Source organism: Pholis gunnellus (assembly GCF_910591455.1).
Source record: "Pholis gunnellus genome assembly, chromosome: 7".
Classification (NCBI taxonomy): domain Eukaryota; kingdom Metazoa; phylum Chordata; class Actinopteri; order Perciformes; family Pholidae; genus Pholis; species Pholis gunnellus.
This window is the reverse complement of record NC_136533.1, coordinates 20233035-20255559: the sequence shown is the minus strand read 5'-3', so window position 1 is coordinate 20255559 and position 22525 is coordinate 20233035. Positions and strand designations below refer to the sequence as shown.

General features: G+C 41.8%; 1 protein-coding gene across 1 annotated transcript in view; it reads left to right on the top strand.

Annotated features, from left to right (window-relative positions):
* cdh13 (cadherin 13, H-cadherin (heart)) overlaps positions 1–22525 on the top strand; it is a 292151-nt gene that overhangs the window by 95782 nt on the left and 173844 nt on the right. Inside the window, exons 3-4 of the mRNA XM_079163343.1 lie at positions 6770–6981; positions 18787–18900. Of these exons, the coding sequence (XP_079019469.1) occupies positions 6770–6981; positions 18787–18900 (326 nt within the window). The remainder of the gene's footprint in view (positions 1–6769; positions 6982–18786; positions 18901–22525) is intronic.

The following is a 22525-nucleotide window of genomic DNA, read 5'->3' as shown; positions in this document are numbered from 1 at the left end:
CGAGGATCACGCTGCGCCTCGAGTGAGCGAGCTCGGGGCACCCTGCTGGCCTTTATTATTTCATCATAATTACTCCCCGCTCTCTCTCGCTCACTCTCGCATTTCTCCTGTGTCTCTTACACTGCTTCACAGCAGCAGAAAGAGACCCACATAGACACGGACAGCAGACTAAAACAGTAGCCTGTCGAAGGAACCACCTCTGGTTGTTGGCTGTGACAACAAGGAGCCTCGCGGATCAGTGTAACAAACCAACCCATCAGATCAGTTCTAAACCAGCTGCTGTATTTAGAACAATGCGAAACAGAACTTTTTCGTGTACATGGCAAAATATGGTGATTTTGATTCAAATGAGAACTGCTGTGGTACCAGATAGCTCCAACTATGCACAGTTGGTAGAATGACTTCAACTCCGCTGGTAAGCTGTAAGTGACTGATCTATTTTGTAAGTGCCAGCTTATCATAATCAGCTTTTGCACATTTCTGAGCTGGTGATTCAACACAATCTCTGAACCTCGAGTAAATAATTTCAAGAATGTCAGCGCTGCACAGTGTAACTGCTCTACTGTTATGACAGTTTTCATTGTAGTTTGAAATAAAAAAAAATAAACCACTGACAATAGACTTCTTTTTTTGAGGGCATAAGTTGACAGTGACATTTTATAGCCCTGTTATTTGTAAGAACACTCAAGGGGCACATAATGTGTTATAATTATCTAGCTGTTTTCTGTTAGATGAAATGAGTTGTACACTGTGACAGAGAACAACAACACACAAAAACAATGGATGTCAAACAATAATAAGGGACTGTGTCTCCAAAGTAAGTAAACAACGTTTCTGTTCTCATCAGAAGTTAAATATTACATTCATGGTGGTCATGTGGCCACCATTTAAGTTTAAAACATTGAATAAGTGAACAAACATTATCAACAGAATGTGACAAGGTTACAGTGTTGACCAACTGGCCATCAGCCCATCCTGTCTGATGACACCAATTGTTCCTCGAGAGGCGATATTGCGAGTTTGTTTATTGGTTTTAATCCAAAGTGGCAGAAACAAGAAAAGAGCTCACAGCCTCGTCTCGTCCTTTCCGCCGCCTGGAGGCTGCTTTGAAACATTAAGGATTAAAGATGGAACACCTGAAATCTGAGAATATTTATTTATTTATTCATCAAATATTTCATTTTGTTATTGAAGCTGTTTTGACAAAAAACGAGTAAATATATATCTTGAAATTACCTCTCGTCTTGTGAGGAAAGACAGACGTTCACATCAGGGAGTACAAAGTATCCACAGTTGTACATCGTATTTTTGGGACGTTGTCATGGTAACGTGATATGTTGCAGCAAAGTGCTGTCCCATTTCCACCATTTCAAGCCCTCACAGTCACTCGCACTCAACCATGTACCAGGTGACATCAGTAAGTCCTCGAGGGTTCAGGGTTTAAGGCCTTAGGGGGGGACGTTGGGATTGGGCCGGAGACTAGATATGTTGAAAGGATGGAAATATTCATCCAGGTATAGCTAGCATGCTCACCTGACCTATAACAGTCCTCATAAGCTCTCTGTGATGCTGTGTCAGTTCAGAAAGTAACTGTACTTTGATAAGCTTTAGTCACCAGTGCTTTGGACAGGGCCATTCATCAAAGCATGATCAAGGGCCCTAAAACACGCACACTAACACACACACACACGTCTGACATGATGGGTTTGGTTGGATTGGCCGTGGAGGTGGGGGGGTTTTAAAAATCTGTTAAACCCAAAATGAAAGATTGTGCTGTGACGACCCCCTGGTTGTCAAAAATCCTTCGAACAGTTATCTTTGCAGCTAAAAAGCCACAGCATTGTTACCACTGAATCCCAATAATGGGTCTTACACAATACTCTGTGATAGGGAACTGCAATTCGGGGTATAAATACATTTTCAAAGGCAGCTCCTTCTCTAATGCCAAGTGATTATTTGAGAACGGTGTTCTCCTGAGCCTTTTCTATGAGGCTGAGCACACTCCGTCTGGTTCGACACGGCAGCTATCAGCTCAAACACACCCGCGCTGCCACCTTTGAGATTACTCCTCTGATTCCCATCTCTCCCATCATGGAGACTTGACATTTAGTTACAAGACAGAAAATTGTCTTCAAAACACCTCAAAGGAAAACTTTAGTTTCTGACAGAGGAGGGGAAGGAATCCAATTTATGTGGTTGACAAAGTGGCGCCAATGTAAATACGCTCTGATCGTGTCAGACGTCGCCTCTTCATCATTGAGAGGGAGGAAATCTAGATTGCAGTTTTTTTGTGGAGAAGTTTTGTTTTCAGTGTTGCTTGGACATCTTGTCATGTTTGATCTCTTAGAAGGTAACTGACATGGTGATGAGCAAAATGTATATATATATATATATATATTATTTTGAGTATACATAGAAAGTTATACAATTAACGAACTAACTAACACTTCAGTGGTTGACAGTTTTGTGTAATTTGTCAAATAAAATGACAAAAAAATGTCATTCTCAGTCACACAATCCCCACAAAATCTGGTGACTATATTTTGTTCTCGCTAAAAGCTTAAATGAGAACTTTTAAAGTGGTGTTTCTGTGGCCAAGAGAGATGATGGAGCGATCAAGCCTTCATTACCCAAGGGCCTTTGTGGACCGACTTTCTGGATGATTTGCCATTCACAGGCTCCGCGGGAGGTTTTTGGCCTGAAAGGAGCTTGAATGTCAAACTTGAGGAAAAAGTTGAACCCCCACACACACACACCCTCCTCCTCCTCCTCCTCCTCTTGAGTCATCAGCGAGGGATTTTGGCGACCCTAATCCATGTTGTGCGCAGTTATTTTAACCCTGAGACAGCTCTCCGAAGAAAGAAAGTGGGTGCGAGCGGTGGTGCTGGTGGTGAGCGGGGTAAGTTGCGTTCTGTCATCGTCGCCTGACTTCAAAGCTGCCAGCTCATCGTGCTCTCCGCTGAAATCCCCCAAAACCTGACAACATTAGAATACCATCAAACACTCTCTGGCTGCCTTTGAAATGCCACTGACACTGTTTGGCGCCGCAATTTGCAGGCTCTAAAGAGCGCACCCATGTTATTGAAATAAATCTGAGGCTTGTAATGGGAATGGAAATGAACACATCTTTCATGCTTTGGCTTAGAAGTGAGAGTTGAATATTGAGATGGAGCCTTGTTTCCCTGGAGAGTAGGTTGTTGACTTTGTAGCTCTCCCTCAGTGTCCATTGTACCATTGCCTTTCCTGTCATTTTTACTTACCCTTCTTTTTTTTTTTCCTCCCCTCCTCTATTCTTCACTCTGGTATTCTGTTCTTCACCTCATCCAGATGGCAGAAAACGATTCTGTCCAGAGGGAAGATTTAAAATGATCTGCAGTGAGATAGATAGAAAAAAAGAAAGAAGCCAGACTAAACAGTCACAAAGGTTAAGTGTACTAAATGAGTCCTTTGATAGACTTCAGTCTATTGATTTGATAGTCCCAACCGTGGACTTTTCCCATTTCACTTGGAGCTGGCGTGATGGAAGATGGAAGACATGTACAGATTGATGAGTTCATGTCAGACACCCAGCCGTTGCTTCTGCAGGGTAAACCGATAGGGAGGGCGGAAGAATAAGAAGAGAAGAGAATGGACGCACGTAGGTGGTGGTAGAGTCTTGCGAGCAACAATAGCATCTGCTTTAATTGAGAAACGTGAACACTCTCGGCAGTGAAATATTATGTATCAGCTACAGCAGCGGTTTCCATTGCCTTCCCCTACTGTGTGCTACTCTGTATGCACTCGGAACTACCAGTTATTATGGCTGAATTACAGCGCGTTTGTGCTTCCTAGTCAGCACATCATTCCTGAAATGAAGATATGAGATACTGTTTCAAATAAACTAAGTATGCCCAGTATGAAGCTAGTGTTTGTCATATGGTGGCACTCATCATGGATTCTTGTTATGTCCACATTATTAATTTGTTTGTGCATTAGTGAAACTCATACACCAAGACTGCCTTATACACACATACACAACACACGTGCAAATGCTTTCATGCATATAAATTAACCAAAACCTGCAACAAAAGCTGGAAGCTGATTGATTCTCCTATAAACTCAAATTATATGAATTGTATTTAATAATCATTGATAAAAATGTGATTTTCAAGTCATAATCCTTTAGATTTCAGTATACTGGTTGATTTAAAAACACCAGTGTAGTTTAATTCTTTAATCACATCACATCACTTTGTCAGAAATACGACCAAAAAGCAAATGTTGTATCCGTGTACACCACCAGCCAAACCAACGTTTTCATAAAACTAAAGAAAAATCAGTCAGTAGTGGATGTTTATCCCCACCATGCAATCAGATGTCATGCTGCACACCACACAACAGCAGGGAACAACAAAGTTGATTACTTTGTTGAAAGGTTTGAGTTGTGCAGCCTGTTTCCTGCATCTTTTCCTCTAACAGCTCAGTGTGGCTGCTCCCGCTTGTTCCATGAAAATTATACAGAAAAAGGCCGTGTCTTGTTTTGTTGATGCACTTTTAGATGAGCAATCACTATCAGCGCTGACCTCAATACATTTTTCATTGAATGGCTATTGTTGAAATATGTAAAAAGTTAGTTCATAATGAAAAAAGTACTTGACTTTGATCTCATGGAAATCTTGAAGCTGGGGTTGGTAATCTTAATTAAGAAACAAGCAAGAGCACGCCAGATATTAAAAAAGTCAGACCAAAAGAACATCCCAATATTGCCAATTATTTTCAAATGAAAGTAGCTAGCAGCACTAACAAAAGTTGCTACATCTCGCGAGAAAGTTGCCAAGTTGTCAACACTGACAGCCCATCTCTTCAGGCCTCCCTGCTAAGCCACTACCCCAAAATTATCATAATGAACCAACATGGCTGTTGTTAGTACTCACAGCTGTAAAGCAGCTTGTGGAGGACTCCGGTGACGAGCAATGAGAGCGCAGGTAGAGTTTCATGTTGGCCGAATGTAATGATTGGACAGGTTTATTATAGTCCTGCAACAGAGACTGATACCAGGTGCTTTTCTCTTTTTCTGTCTTAGCATTTGACTTATTGAATCCGGTCGGGATATAATTTCAACAAATATAACATATTACCCGAGTATTCTAACTTTAAACAACATATAGTCCAAAGAAAAAGTAGTGCCCAAAATAATATGTTAAAAATCCCCAAAATATGTTAAAAAGTTAAAGAAAAATCATACAATTGAGACATTTTACAAATGCAAATATCTCTAACATTACTGATCCTTTCTTTGTATTGGAGACAAGCTTACTCAATGTGTTTATTGCTGTTGTTAGATTTGTATGGCGATGATTATAATAATTTGTATTTGTAAGGTAGTCGAGGCAGTTACAGGTTGTTGGTTTTAACTTTATAATGAGCTGGTTCCGCAGAGAAGGGGCACCGCATTTGCACCGGTGATGGGAGCTGTGTTATATTTATAGAGAGGCACCACTGATCCACAAGCTGCTCGGAGAAACTTCATAAATATGGACTCAAATCTGAATCCATTTCCTCCTCAGAATAATGGCCTCTCAATGTGAATCTTCCTTCTGCTGGTTATGAGCTACCGGCGGAGTTTCCTGTGTTATGTTAAGCTGAAAGCATGGCATCCATAATTGATGAGTCATGTAGGGCATTGTCTTGACAATCCTGTTCTGTTCTCGTCCCAGTGGAGTGGAGAAACATAATCTTTCCCCATCTAGATTTGTCCTTATGTTACGATGGTCTAGTACTTTTTGTAGACTTGGTAACAGACAGTCCATATAAATATGTGGCTGCATGAATAATGCTGTCATGTCACATGGAATATCCTGTTGCTATGTCTTGTTTGTCATTGCGGGCAAGTACTCAAACAGAATTGATAAAAGAAACCATGGGGACTTATATAAGCCACTGTATGATTGACATTTCCCTGCACTTAAAGACTCACACTGAGAGTTGTACAGTACCATGTGGTTCGTGTTGCACCTGATCTCCTGATCAACAACACTTGTACACATCCACGCACACAGACTTCCTCTGGCGCCCCTCCCTCCACCATCCACAGACAGCAGGATGCATCACGGGGACGCCGAGGTAAAGAGGAGCTGAAGAATGAGGGAGGGGAGGATTGTCAGGGCTGAGGGTGGGGGAGGACATGAGGATCATGTCGCGACACACGACGGGAGTGTGTGGGAGCGATAAAGAGAGGATGAGCGTGATATGAAGGGATAAAGCCTGGTAGAGTCCTTGGCGGTATCTCCCTCGGTCAGACAAAGCAAGCTCACATGTGCACATGCACCGAACTCAAAGGTGACACTTCTCTCCTCCTGTAACCTTAAATCCTTTCTCCTGATCCAGTCTTGCGAGCGGGTGCATTCTCCGTAGTAAACGCGACAGGCCTGTAAAGGCAAGTCCGACGCATTAATAAGCCTACGATGCGTAGCTTGCAGTGGGTCATAAATATTGCAGCTGCCTTGTGAGAATCAAGATCACTGGTTTTTATTGTAGCCTATGCTGACAGAACATTTCAGAACCTCCTCCTCTTTCCTCAGGGTATCTGTTTATCTTCAGGGCATCTGTTTCTATCTGAGAATTACTCGCTTTTTTTTGTGGATCGTTTGGCAACCTTTCTTCTTTACAGTGAAGCGTATACCTCCGTGGCTGTGTTTCATCTGGCAGACTTTTCCTTGACATTTCTGTTGTCTGTAATTTGTTCGGAGTGAAGGCATGACATAACACCCTTTCTGTGTGTTTCTTCCAGTCGAGTTTGATGACTGTGCGGGGAACGAGGACGTGAAGTTCGAGGTGTCGGACCCCAGCTTCTACGTGGACGGAGATTTGAATCTGGTGCCTCAGCGAGATGTCCTGCAAAGCCGGCCATTCCTGTTCATTCACGGGCTCAGTGCACACGCCGATGACATGGCACAGGTGGAAGTCACTGGACTGCCAGTTCAGTCGCCGCACACTCTCAGGGTAAGTAGACATTTCTTGTGCATGTGGTTTTCTGTGTTTTTTTGTTGTTGTTGTTTGTTTTTCATCAGTTTCTTTATTTACACTTCATCAAAATCGAAAAGGGTACACTTAATTAAAGATTGAAAAGGTTACTTTAATGTAGCATCACTGAACATAACGTAGCAGTGATTAAATAACAATTCCCCCGGGTGAATGAGAAGATTTACGAGCTGCTTATTAGTTTGATATTTTGGGGAATACACTCATTTGCCTCCTTGTCAGGATTTAGGTGACAATGTTTATGGCACTCTCGTGCCTTTACTGCAAATATGATGCTACAGCCTTCAGCAGCAGGTTAGGTGAGTACAATGGCTGGAGGCTAACACAATCTATCTACCAGCAGCTCAAAAGCTAATTAACATGTTATTTCTCATTTGTTCAATTCGCACATACTTATAGAGTGTAAACTTGACACCTTGTTGGGGTTATGTGCTGGAATACCTCTCAGCCAGGGGCAGTATCTTCATGGAGGCTCCGCTGGCTGCCTGCCAAACTCACGGTGACAGACAATTCGGGAATATTACTGGAAACAGCGAAGGAAGAGTTTGGCAGTCCGGCTTGTAGCAATTCAGCATTGTGTTGTTTTTGTACACATTTGTTTCTGTACGTTTTGAACACATTGTTAATTAGTGACCTGTAGAAGTGCTGCTTGGTGAATTGTGTTACCCTTGGACAGAGCTAGACTAGCCTTTTCTCGTATTTTCAGTCTCTGCGCTAAGCTAAGCTAAGCTAACTGGCTGCTGGCTGCGGGCTCGTTAAGGTGCCAGTAATTATCACCAGAGCAACCTCAGCCCAGTTTATCCAGGTACACATGACATGCTGTGTGCATAGATGACAAAAAGTGAGCAGACTTTTTAGCTAACTGTTATAGAGACAGTTATGTGGTCATGTTGATGAAAAAGAAATAGTTTGTGTTAAGTTAGCGCTCATTTCCTTTCAGTTACCTGGTGGCTAATTATTAAGCTGTATGTTGTTAGTCCACATGTTAAACACCCAGCGTTTTTGATTTATTCATCATGTGTGCAAAAACCTACTGTTATTCACGTAGAGTTAGTTCCTCAAACCGCTGCGTCGTGGCAAAACGTAAGCAATGCCCATGTACCCGACTCCTTAAGCCTATACATCACAGTTGTATAACCCCACGTCCAATCTCCATGTCCTGACCCAGCACAGCTTCAAATGTTCCTGCACAGGCATGAGCGTGGTATCAATTCAAAAAGAAAAAGCAAATGAGTTTATTTCTCAAACTGTCAAACTATTCCTTTTAATGAGGAGACAAGATGATTAGTTGAGCATGGGAAGCTTGCTTTGAGGTGTAAACACAGGCACTGAGTGTGATTCACAAGACGTTCATGCATTAATTATCGTTATTGCAAATTGGGAAAAACTTGACACTCATGAATGTGAGGCACGCTGATGCGACCTTAATTATCACCAATTAACATAATTGCACCACCTCAGAAATGCCATATTAGGCAGTTCGGAAACTCCCACATCCATAATCTTGAAAACCAAATGGACATTTGAAGAAAGCGAAAAATAACTTAAGTGATGCAGGTATTAAGGTGATATACTCTGTGTCATATAAAAGAAAAATTGCCTTCAATTTGAAAACAAGTGGAGGCATTACAGCCTCAGTAAAAGATGATGGAATAGTGGGAGAGCACAGAGGCGGTGATTGATGTTACATCCACCAAGAGAACCACAGAAGAAGTTAAAAGAAAAGGTTTTGATTTACTAAAGAGGAACATGTGAGAGCCGCTGGAGGAGGCCGGGAGAACAGCTGCTGCTGAGCTCTGCCAAACCTATGAGCATATCATCGCCATCACCATGGGATGTGTGTGTGTGTTTCTCGTGCTGTTGCAGATGGCAGCAACAACTGAGTCCAGCACTAAATCCGTCCGCAGGCTGATGAAGCTCATGTTTGATGATAGACAGTCTAGATTATTGATCCAGATTACTGACACTTAAAATTGTTTATCCTTTCAAAAGGCTCTGAACACTTTGGAACGTCCCAGTGAAAGTGAAAGTCTTGTAAACGTGTCCACCGTGGCATTCACACATGCTTTACACATGCTCTGAGTCAGTGTGGGGCAACGCTTGAATATAAGAATACATGGGAACCACTTAAACTTCAATGAATACCTGAATGGCAACATAAACAGCTGTAATGCTTTTGCACCAGGGTTTGGTGCATGAAAAATTACACTTTGACTGGCCAGTTCCTATTATATTGAAATGTGGCCAGTAAGCCTGCAGCCCAACACGGCGCTTTGTTTCTCTGCAAATGTGTCCTTTTGTTTGTGTACTCAACAGAAATGTGTTTCTGGAGCCAGCATATTGACTGCCTTGTAAAACTCTGTGCACCTAAATAAACAACATTGTCCCTCATTCATATCCTCTGCATACCTCAATCCCCCGCTTCTTTTTTGTCCAAATACACTAACTTGATTAGGAAAAGTTTCCAGAGGCTGCAGGTACAGTTGGTATTCCCCTCATTCTCTCATAGATCATCCGTCTTCCTGCCGCAGTGCTAAGAGTCCTGCTGCTACAATTCCTCCAGCCCGGAGCTTAATGAATGTCTCCATCCCTTTCAGCGTGACGTTGCTCTCATTTGTTTGTGCCGCTCACCATCGTTTATTTGGTTAGCTGGTCCATGGGTGTTACTTTGGCAAGTCATTAGGGATATAAGTGAATTAGTCTTTTGGCAAGTTATGTATGGGAAGTGAAGTTTCCAGTGACACATGTGCCTGTATAGTCTTTCACCTGCGTGTGTTTGCTTTCCATGAGACTTTCTTGTTTGTAGATCACTTTCACGTGGCACTTCATTTTTTTTACTGCATTTATTTTTAGTGGGGGAAGAGCAGTTACAGTTTTGTTATGCCTCTGGGCCGGCGACAGCGGTATGTTTTGGGTTGTCCGTACTTTCGCCTCTGAGGAGCGCCCGGTGGGAATGTCTTGAAATTTTCCCACAAATATCCGAATGAAGTTAAGCATGTGTGCTATTTAGATTTTGGTGGTCAAAGGTCAAGGTTACTGGGACCTCACATCTTTCCCATTCGCGTGAACGTGAAGTCTCAGGAAAGCCTGGAGGTAATATCATTACACCTAACACACATATTTAAGGATGGACTCATTTGAATTCGGTGGTCAAATGTTTGCTCGATGAATCCTGATGACTTTGATGTTGCCCCTGACTACCTGTACCATGAGGTTGATGTTGTCAATGTCTCAGCAACTATTTGAAGCAATGCCATAAAATTGGACGCACACAGTCATCAGTTAGGATGACTGGTAATATCTTCTGGAATCCTCTGACTTTTTATTTAGCGCCACCATGAAGTCAATATGATGACAATCCCCGGAATCCTCGGTTGTACTTTGCTTTAGTGCTAATTAGCAAATGATAGCATTCAAATATGCTAAAGCACTTAGCATCAGCAAGTTGTCATTGCGAGCATGTTTGCATGCTGATGTAAGTGTTTAGCTGAAGGCACTGCTCAGATCAGCTGGCGTGGCTGTAGACTCTGGGTCTTGTTTCAGTGTATACTTGAACATAATTAGAAGAAACAGTTCCTATAAATTATCAACACTCATGCCGTTAGAAATGCAATCACTCTCTGAGGGGAAATTCTGGTTTATTACAACTTGGGTCTCATTTTTGTAACTTTGGCCAATAATCCTACAGGCTATAACTCTGTATCGACTAAAGTGATTGTTGAGATCTGGGACCATAGTGACATCGCTTAAATGTTTGGCAGAGAAGAAAGCGGTTAGATATCAGACACATTGTTAACAAGATTCAATGCTATTACTACCAAGGAAAGATGGCAAAAACTACAGAAATATGACACAGGAATTGTCCTTCAGGAAGTGGTAAATGTTACTCTGAGGCAACACACACCTTCAAGTTAGAACATTATGAGTTGAATTTATTTGGTTAAAATCATTTTGTTTTTCCTTAAATTGCCGCAGTAAGATGCGATCCAGCTGTATCAGGGGAACTTGATTAAGTATTTTATCTTTCCTGTGGACACATGCTTTAATGTCCCCATCTCTTTCCAAGTATATTTAATTAACTGTTAATTGCAGAGCAGAAACAGTCAAGAAGTGCATGAATTAGGCAAAGGGTGGAAGAGAAACAAAGATTCAAAAAAATGAATAAATAGTTTGAGGGGCCGGGCAACGTATTACATGAGAGAAGACGAGTCCTCTGGTGAGGCAGGATGGATCAAAGCTCTCATTATTTCACTATCAATTAATCTGCTGAAGCTCCTCGAGCTCTGGGACTCATATCATCAGAAAATCTATTGTCCCTTTCTCTGTCCATATCCTGTACCCCCCCCCCCCCCCCATACGCTCCCCCATCCACCGCCTCTGCACCGTCTCAAGTGGCCCATCAAAGAGGAGTTCAGAGCTGCAGCAGCTTCTAAAGAATCTGTAACTAACTCATGGCATATTTAAAAGCTTGTTTCAATGAGCCAGGGCTTTGACTTGTTGAATGGCTCTGCTGAATGCACCGGGGTGCTGAGCTTTCGATCTCCGATCTGAGATAGTACTCATGGTACCCCTGTTTTTCAATTATTGGACCACGGAAAAAGGTTTCTTTTGGAAATTGTGTTTCAGTAATGAAATCTTTTTGTCACGCTCCTGTCAAAGTTAGATTTGGTATTTTCCCAAACCTCCCCTTGTTTCCTCTGAGGCACAGAGCGGAAACATTCCATGGTGGATTTATTGGCATAACTAATGTTATCGTTGCAGCAAATATTGGCTGGTGATAATTGATAAGTGCTGCGAGCGAAGGTGGAGAGAATCAGTTTTTAATTCCTCAGCGCGAGCTGTTAGCTTGCTGTAACACAGGCCCAGAGGGAGAGAGGCAGGCAGCTGATGAATGATTCCTATTACAAGCCAAACTCCAAATTCAATGATTCATTTATCCGCCCCCCCCCCCCCCCCCCCCCCCCCTTTTTTTTTTTTTTTTGCAACTGATCAATATGTGAATTAATGGAAGAATGCATTCCAATTCAACAAATTGTTCAAGTCCAGGGTATGGACTTGTTTGCATGTATTATTCTGTTATTTTGGTTGTGCTGTGCAGAACAACAGTTCTGCAGAACATTTTCTTACCTTCGGGGGGCATTGACAGACGCCATTCAAATGCAACAACTGATAAGACGCAAAATAATGTGAGTCCAAAAGCCTATTTATTTTGCTTTTGTTATGTTTCATGCATTTCCGCGCACTGAATGAAATGCAACATTGCATCCTCAGCAAAATCCTCATCCTGAAATGGCAAATAGATTTTCTCTAACCAAGCTTTACATGTTCAGTAAGTCTTTCTGAGGATGACTAAGATGTGGCATCTTGCAACCACAGCACAACATCTCATATTGTACCACACAATACGAATAATCTTCCTCTCTCTGTCTCCTTCCCACTCACACTGTGTCTCCTTAGCTTGCTCTGTAGCTTTCGTTTGTTAATTCTGTTTACTGCCTTCGGTTCCCCTATCTTTTGCTGAAATGGTTTAATATACATATATATATATATATACTAACACATAGCTTGTATGCGTGGGAGCGAGTACTGGATAAGAAAACAAAAGGCTTCACGACATGTTCATCTACAAGAGCAGCAATCAAAGCTTCACCTTCCAATTATTGATGTGCATAATTCCCCCAAAAAAGCTGTGCTAATTGTACCAATGCTTTGTCTCACATCAGATGAAATACTGAAGAAGCGTATGAAAAGTGTTTGGCAATGAATAAGACGGCAAAGACAAGTTAAATATGTCGGTAGAATCAGTTTGGCTCAGACAAGTCTTACAAATTAGGGATTTTTAAATGTAAAGATAATTGTAAATATTTTTTTATTGTGATACAGAATTGTACACAGCACAGCACAATGTAGTTTAGTCCCTGCATTTAACCCATGCTGGTAATTGAGCAGTAAACAGCCACTTTACAGTGAGCAATTTGAGGGTTTGGTGCCTTGCTCAATGGCACCTCTGCAGCCACAAAAAGGCAAAATGGCACATATCCAACTGCCAGTCCACATTCCATACGGGGGCTTGACCGACGACTCTCCCCGAGCCGAGTCCATACGGATTGAGCGACTGCCGTCCCTACGTAGCGTTCTTAACATTTTCTTTGAATAAATCCTTAAATTAGGTGAAGTAGAGAAGCTAAAATTAGAATGAGATCATGAAAATGATGCTCGGGTCTCTTAGATTTCGTTAAAAGCCTCCCCTCTGGTGTGCTGTACCAGCTGCAGATGAGAGAAAAGTCTTGACTGTGACAGAAGTAAAGGGAAACATGATTGTCACATGGATGACTTTTTCAGGTCAGCAGAGGATAACAAAGACATTATTTTAGAAATGGGTTCCAAGAAAAAGAAAGCGCTAACCGGTGGGGTGGAACACTTTGGAATCAGTGTGGCTTTGTAAATACAGATGACATGCCCCTCTACAGCGCTATGAGCTGATAAACCCAAAGCGTGGTGGATCGGTGGTCAAAATTCAAACAATTCACACAAACTGAAATATTAGTGATTTATTTCCCCATAAAAACACAGATGGGCTTTAGTGGTTGCTTTAGTGCCTTTGAACATGGCATTGCATGCAGCACTCTAATGTGCTCTAACATCTGAACCATGTAATATGAAGATAATTTGTCGGACTAAACATTATTGTGCTCAATGTTTGTGCAATTAGGTTAAATGTACGTATAATAGGGGCAGTTTTGCATGGCTTCATTTTTATAATTAGCTTGTTTTGAGACAGTTACGTCAGGATTATTTTCAGGGCACACTCGACCCCACTATCTGCAGGTGCGATTGTACACACACACGCACACATATAATCACTTTGGCGCAGTGTTAATTAATTCAGCTAATTGACTATTTTAAATAAGCATTTGTCATCAGTGTCTTGCTGCATTCTGCTCGACTAAGATGAAGAGTGTTTATGCTCCGTTGATTAAACTTCAACAAAGTGTGACGCATCGTGCTGTCAACGCCCAGATTGAGGGACGTGTTTTCAGGCGAGTGCGTGAATCCGTGTTGTTTTATTTACATACGTACCGCAGACGCTAACATAAGTTGGCTTAACCGACGGATTGCATGACATATCCGAGAGTTTCCTCCACTTCGCTGTGCATCCCCGTCACCACTGGCTGATGCTGGCCTTGATATTGTCCATTTCTCACCAGGTCTCCAACACATTGTCAGGAATGAGTAATGACACTTCTCAATATAGCATTGAGAGTGAAAATGGCAGAATGGACAAGGACGTGACTTTACTGCCACAGCAACTGCTCGCTCAGGTGACAATGACAAAGGCTCCATCTTTCTCTCCCTCACACACGCAGGGACACACACACACACACACACACACACACACACAACCATAAATATGCTGTAATACAGTATGTATGCATGGGAACACTGCAAACAAATGTTCCCTCCTTTTTGACTCGTCCAGTATATTCCAATCTTCTTAAAGAGACTTTTTTTTTTTCTTGTCTCGACACTTTTAACACACACAGATGCCCTAATGATCATTTGACAGACAGAGACAGAGAGAGAAGCGAATGTATCAAGGGTGGATCAGGGTTGATGGTGCGGCAGTAATTTATGAACAGGACACATTAAAGATTCATGGCTTCCTTCTCTTCCGGGTGTCACCAAGCTGTACGAACGCTATTCATCACAGAAGCAGACTGCAGAGAGAGATAGCGAGAGAGAGAGAGAGAACGGCTATTGCTAAGTGGGAGAACAGAACGAGGGAGAGCTGCAGAGTGGCAGGTGAAAAGGTGAGAGGATGCAAAATAAGGCTGCAACTTATCTTATCCAGTAAACCCCAGTGGTCTCGCCGTCCTGACGGCCAGCTGAACACGTTTGTCAGCGCGCCTCGCCGTCCTGAGCCACCTGCAGAACAATGATAGGTTTTTAAGCGCCATCACTCCCTCTCCTTATCCACTGTATCTCAGCTCAGTGAAGACGTGGATTTGACAGCATGATCTATCTCAGCCCTAACCCCTGTCACCAGACCCCACATTCAGCCCCTTAAAATACCTCACGGTACCTGTTTGCCTCCCAGCTCTCCCTCCCCTCCTTTACAAATATCCCACAGCTGAGACCTGTGCATGATGGGATTGATTCGCTCATCCCTGGGCTTCAGACTCAGGCCGGGCTTCTTACAGGCAGTGCTTAAAAGTCCATCAGCTCGCTTGTGAACAGGTCACATACATGTACACACACCACTGCCTGTGCTCTTTAGACACAAATAGATCCCATAATCTCTCACACTTTGGTGCAGTTTTCGGTTTAACCGCTTCAGCTCCAATTTTAGATTCGGACATTTGGAAGGTCATCCCTCAGTGGGTTTGATAAGAGTGGTCATTTCAGAGACTGCTGTGTGTGTCTTTGGTTTGTTCTGGTCGGGTTGTGTTTATGATCACTGTGTCATTGTGTTCCCTCTGACCTTTGTAGGGGGGGGGGGGGGTCTGTGGTGTGTGTGTGTGTGTTTGCCTGCTGCCCTCTCTGTCTGAGTGTCGGTGCTGTGCTGTAAACAAACGGCCCCGTTTTTCCCTTTTACCTGTTCTCTTTCCGTCATTCTGACAGGGGTGAGAGTGGTGCCAGAGTCTCTGTCAGCCAAGAACAGGAGTGTGAACAGTAAACATGCAAACAGTCTGCACACACACACACACAACCACGGCTGTGTGCAGTGCACGTTGTCTTGTCAATAAAGGATTGTACAGTAGGCTATAAAAGATGAAGGACAAAGGAGACTATTTGCATTGCAAATGAAACCACAAAAACCTCCGGTCGGTGTTTTTCAAAGTGTGTAATGATTGTAACCGAGTCTCAACGACTAGGCTTGTTGCTGTGTTGCTTCTTTCACTCTCATTGTTCTGTCATTTTGCTCAATATTTAAACCTGGACTGCCTTTGTGTGGACAATGGACTGTGGTTGCATCGGGCAGATCAGATTAGTGTTAAGAATGTTCTCTGTTAAAGTCCCACTGAAATCCCATCTAGTCATCCATTTTGCTGTCAAAAATCAAGGAAGAAGGAAAATGTCTCATGAAAGATGTGATAAATGCTCTTTTTCTGCAACGCCTCTGGAGGATCATTTCAATGTCTGAGCTCTGGCAGGAAAAAGAGAGAGAAAGTAAACAAACTGTCAGGAAACTGAAGCTCACAAGTCATAGGAAGAAAGTGTATTGTTAGCGGTGGCAATGAGTGATAGGAACCATATTACAATCTGAACAGACTGAAATTACATTCAATAAAGCTGGCCTAAGCTTTCGTTAGCTAACGAGGTACGTTGCTAGCTAATTACCTAACTAGCATGCAAACTGATGTTTTGTGGATGTTAGTTTGGTTGCTAGTTCAGCAAACCAAGACACTGCAATGAACGCACGTCCATGTTTGCAAGTTAAATAAGGAGACTTCAGCTGTCTGGCTGTTGGTGAAGTGTGACCGTCTGCCTATTATAGAACGTGGCATTACTCCTTCATGCAAAGGTTTGATTCGCTTCATGAAACAACTTCTGCTCATAGAGTTGGGAGGGGCTGCTGGTTTTCCCCGTTCTTTATTCCCATTTCAGTTTGTTCTTCAACTAATCTCCTTAACGTTACTTAAAACAGAAACACAGGACTCTTCCAGATGATGTAACGGCACTATGTGATGACCACCATTTAGTTATTTCAACTTTGTTTCTCAGATATCGTGTTTTTGTCCCATCCTTTTGGATTGGTGGACGGGTCGATATACTAAAATACCCAGGAGCCTCAGCTGCCGTTGGTCATTCACACCACCACACCAATTCACCCACAAGTGAGGCGGTGTTCTCAACACCATCATCTTTAGCTTCCACTCACCCCGGTAGCAGTGTTTCTTTGTTTGTTTTTTGCTTTTTTTTAATTAAAGAATTGATATTTTTTTAAAGCAGTTCTTAATTTGTTGTACTGAGGATGTAGCAACAGGAGGAGTTTCATGCCGATACAAGCCGTAGAAGTGCTCGAGCCATGGGTCCCTTAACACTGTAGTATAGGAACAATGAATGGAACTTTTACTTCCAGGACCAAGAGCGGCCAAAATAAAAGTGGAGAAAATGAAAAGATGTAAAATATAAACTTCTGTTGTTTGGGTTTGGAATGTTCTCAAAGGGAGATCATAGGACATGCACTAGCAGAGCAGATATGTACAGTGTGCTGTACCACAAATAAAATCAAGGCATGCGATTGGATTTCAGTTTGAAAGGTGATTACCATCCCCTGATCAATCATACCAAATATAATGCTCTTGTATTGGGTGAACTGAGGGATGGAGGCTCTACAAGAAACCTTGTGATATCAGTGAGGAGTGTAAACCAGAGAAATAACATTCTTAATGTGTTGTTTTATTACAAGCATTAGAAGAAAAGTGATAGAAGACAAGACACGTTATCACTAATGATACACATTTTACACCCTAACTTCTCCCACTGTAGGTACTTCTTTTTACTGTGTGTTTACAATAAATATGTTTTACCAAATCAGATGCAAACTGTTATCTGGTATTATCTACTGTAGTCTCTATATTGTAGAAGGTATTTATTATAATTAGCATGTACCATTCTCTTCACTCATGCTTCATCCTTGTAAGAGACACTTTTCTTGACAAAATAACTGGACCCTAGCAGATACAAGTCTCTGTGATTGTGTGACCTGTTTGGTAGCGGGTGGCAGATTAGCTCTCTATGCCGTTAATGGCTTTTCTTCTGACCCGATTATTGTGGGAGATCAGGAGTAATAGTAGATCGTAAAAGACATAAATAGAGCAGAACAAAGGCCAATGAAACAAAACTTAGAGAATGTGAGGCAAAATGTTTGTCTGAAATTCATGTTAATATTAGTCATAATACATGTGTTATAAGCATGTTTTATGGACATACTTGTATGGGAAGGCAGGGCATTTTGTGTGTGTATTTGTGGTCTCCCCCCTCGGCCCGTGTCCAGGTGTGCAGACGGTGGACAGCCTGCCCTCCCCTGTGGGTCATCACCTCCATGTTAACAGCCGGCTTATAGTGTCAGTGACAGACATTATTTTCATCACCATCCAAGCAGAGGGGCCCTGAGTGTATCAGGGATCTGAAAGTGAAGAAGAGTGGGAGGAATCTCTCGCTATGTTATACATTAACAACCACGTCTTTGTTGACAACAGCGGGAGGGTGGAAGATGAAATGATATTATGCTATTGTGCTCTCATGAGCGACAATTACATTTCGGATTGGCTCCTTCTGCATGAACAACACAACTGCTCTGCCAAAACCTTGTCGTCTCTCATTTCTTCAGTTTTAACCATCTCTGTTCGTCTTGGTCGCTCTTGCTTTAATGCTTTGTTGTTGTTGTTTTTTTTTCTACTTTTCCTCCCTTGTCCTTATTTAACGCACGGGCTGAATAAATCAAGCAAACTATTTGTGTTCTGTATTATATAGCACCCACCGCTCTGCCATCAAAAATGTGGAATCGCTTTGCTTTGGATATGTTTAAACATTTTGAAATGCATACTTTACTGCCTGCTGTGTGTGTGTGTGTGTGTGTGTGTGTGTGTGTGTGTGTGTGTGTGTGTGTGTGTGTTTATGCCTCGTCGGTGGGGATGAGGGTAATGGCTAACAAGATGCTAACAAGTCATTTTGGGCAGTGTTGGTGTCAACAGCGCTCCACAATGTGGCCTCTTATTTCAAAGTGTAACAACATGGTTTCTCCTCTTTGTGTTTTAGGGTATCCTGGGTGTCGGCCAGACGCTGCCATTCAGATCAAAGAGATCCCTGCTGATCCCTCCTATGATCGTAACGGAGAACCAGAGAGCCCCCTTCCCCAGGAAAATTGGCAAGGTAAGAAACACATGGTCCTATCATAAAGAAGTATTTCATGGCAAAAAAAAAAAACTCAGCCAAGAGAGAGAAAATTGCCCAAGGTATAGGACTAAAGATTGGATATGTGCATTATTTAACGCTTTAGAAAATAGTATTTTATGGTCTGTCGCAGCTTGGTCGCTCTTTGTGAATTTTCACAATCGTCTTATTCAGCCCCACAAAAGAAAGGTGTGATGTTCCGCTGCATATGTTAGACAGTTCCATGGACGATGCACGGGGAAATATAAAGATGGTGAGAGGAATAAAAGAATGTGAAAAGAGAAGAGAAATTCTTTGATTATCTTTTCATATCACATCACAGACGAGCTTCAAGTGAGTCCCTTAAGTGATTGCCAGGCACTGTTATATAAAGCAGATGCTTTAGAACGTCCTCTGATCTAGTGTTAACATAGTAATTTGCATTGTTTTACAGAAATACTATGCATTCCAGATATAGGAATCATCTTTTCCTCATTATACCCCATCATGTATTTTGGGGGAGCTCATTATCATTTTACTTAAATGAGTTTTGGCTTAGTGGGATTTGAGTAGCGTTCATAACTCTTTGACACGCCATGCAGTTACCCTGATGAGCTACAAACTCACTGATATAGAAAACACTGGAGCATTTCCATCAGAGTTGTTTATGCCCCCTTCACTCACCACCAGCGCAGGCTAAGCTTCAGTCAAACTCCATTATCTTCTAGCAGTTCATCACTTATGCCAATCCGTCAAAAGGCCTGAAGCAGACTACCGCTGCGATGCTCCTGCTTGAACAAAAAGGTGCAGTGGCTTTAGCCTAGCATACTGTTCTTCTGACTGCTGCTGAGGGCTAATACATAATGGCCAAGGACTAATCTATGCAGGGGATACTTTACTCTTTATCTCGATCTGACAGTGACTGACTTGCTGTCCCAGATCAGAGTGCATGCCGCTGACAGGGCTCATGACCAGGCTCATGGAAGCACAGCCATAACCTGCTGTTGTTGTTGAGTGATGATGATCGCCATACCCACCAGAGGTCTATGAGGTGTGGACCTCTGTGTTTTTTTTCTCCAAGATGTATATAACAATAATGCCTTTAAATAATTGACTACAAATAACTTACATTTGGTGCAGTAAAATATATTGTACAAAGCCAAATTTACCAAGTTGCTTATCTGATCACCACCGTTCCTTGTGTGGGCGTGTTGTGCAGTGAACGACCTTGTCTTTACTGCACAAAAATGTACTCAACATGGTGTTTTTTTGATTATGTAAAGTACTCAGGCAGCCTAACTCATGCGAATTAGGATTCAGGTTACGAGGTACTTTTACTGCTTCTAGTTTAATGCCATTCAAAGTTGAAATGCTTTTCTTTCAATTCATTTTGAGTTGAAATTCATCTTAAAATGAGTGTTGGGACCATTTTTGTATTGTGTTCATTTTATGTGTATTTATATGACGCAGTTTGTGTTGTGGTAATTCCACTTTGAGCACAGTGGGTGGTACAAATAGGTGGATCAGTAATCACAGAGCAGGTGTGTTGTTTACAGGAAGATGTAACTGTAATTGTTGACCGTCATGTCTACCCGTCATGTGAAGCTTACCTTCGCTGAGCCATTTGTTTGTTGCAAGTTATGAATTTGATTATTAATTGAATAATTGAAGTGCACGTGGATTCACTTGAGTGGGACTTGAGCGGGGACATTTGGGAATGTGAGTTATTAAACCGACATGTCTCAATTAGCGCATAGGTTTCTTCCTTTTGTCAAGTCAAACCAGTACAGCGAGGTAGCCCTGCATGTTTGTTTTCTTTCTTTTCAAGATTATTCTAGCAAAGGCTGGACATTAGCATATAAATATCATTTGACCTAGTGTTTACTTTCTTCACGGAGACACATGAAAATGAAAAGACTCTTGACAATCAGAGCTCAGCTATGGGATGAAAGAGATATGGGACAAGATGAGACGGAGATAAATAGTAATAGAGAAGCTGATGGAGATGACTGCCCACCGTGCCCATCATTAGCATTGTGTCCCTCGTGCTGTTCAGCTCAAACAAAAGTTGACTTGATCCAATTCAAACATTGTCATTGCCACAGAGATATTATGTTCTTTGGTAATTACAGTGGAACAACACGCAAACACCGAGCATAGTTATAGTATAATGGTAAAATACTCTATAAATATGTTACAAAATGAAGAAAATAAATAAAGCGTTTCTATTTTAGTAAACTACTTTTAAAACATTTTAGCAGGAAAGAAAAGTAAGAAGCCGCAAAAAAGGGAAATTCAGAGAATACAGCAGGTGAGGGAGAACAGCAGTAATTTCCCTTGACTCAAACACTTTTTATGTAAACGTTTGCATTTGTTGAGATTCATTTCTAGGTGTTTATATCAGAGAAATCAATGCTTTTTGTTCAAGCAAGCTCAGCTTTTAAACCAACATACTTCCACAACCCTGCAGTCCGTCCGCCCCCCCCCCCCCCCCCCCCCCGATGAGTGTATGTATGATTTTCAGTAATCAATTACCTTTTCTTTCAAAAGCATATTCTGATGTGAGTTCTTTTTTTTACAAAACACTACAATCCTAGCTGAATATTATTTCTAAGAAACAAATCAAGGGATTCTCTCCAGCACCAGAACAAATAGGTGGTGTCATTAGAGTGGATGTGATTAGGAGCCACGTTCTAATGCTTTTGCTTGCTGACGAGAGAAGTCTTTGCTTTATTGGACGCTTTAATGATTTATTAAGCTAAAAAAGGACCATGCTAAATGTAACCCTCCAAATGATCACTGGGTCATACAGTTGAAGTCACTCCATATTGAAGTGTCATGTTTCATATTCAAACAATGAAATTTAAAATAAACGAACATAACAGAGATAAATGAATGTCACAGTGCAGGAAGAGGCAGAAAGCCAACTGGGCTTATTTGAAGCCTCCACCTATATAATATTACAATTTTACAAAATTACAAACATAAAATATGAATAAGACATTACATTACAACAAAACAAACAACGAAAGAAAGAAAAGGTTGTAGCAACGTAGACCTCAGTGTCACCTGCACGACTGACTTACTGACTTATTACACCATTTTATATAATGTAATGCATTTCTACTCTTAGAAATGGCAACTCTTTATGTTTTTTGGCAATGAACTAGAGGGAAATAAGGAGATATATTGCAGGTTTAATAACTGGAGCCCTCAATTAATACTTCACAATCAGCCCGTCAAATTAAGTAAACCAATTCCACATGCTGCTGCAGTTCTTCTTTCCTTCTCAGTGGAGCTTTTACCGAGCTCAATTTTGAAACTGGGAATCCGCAAAACAAGCCAATCTTAAAACCCAGTGAAGCAGCGTGTTATTTCCTGTTTAGGTTGCGGTGATGAGTTCTTAAGCTCCCTCCTGTTATAATTCTTAAGAGCCGTGTCATATAAAAACATCTAATGACTGATGGTGTGTCTTACAGCAGTCAAATACAATTGGGATTTTGTTGCCTAACTGAGGGGAAGAAACCTTTTAGCTCTCAATCTTCTTCAGTCATGATTTGATGTTCACTCTGTGAGTCACCCCAGGCACACAGTGTACTGGAAGAAGCAGACACACAGTATGGAT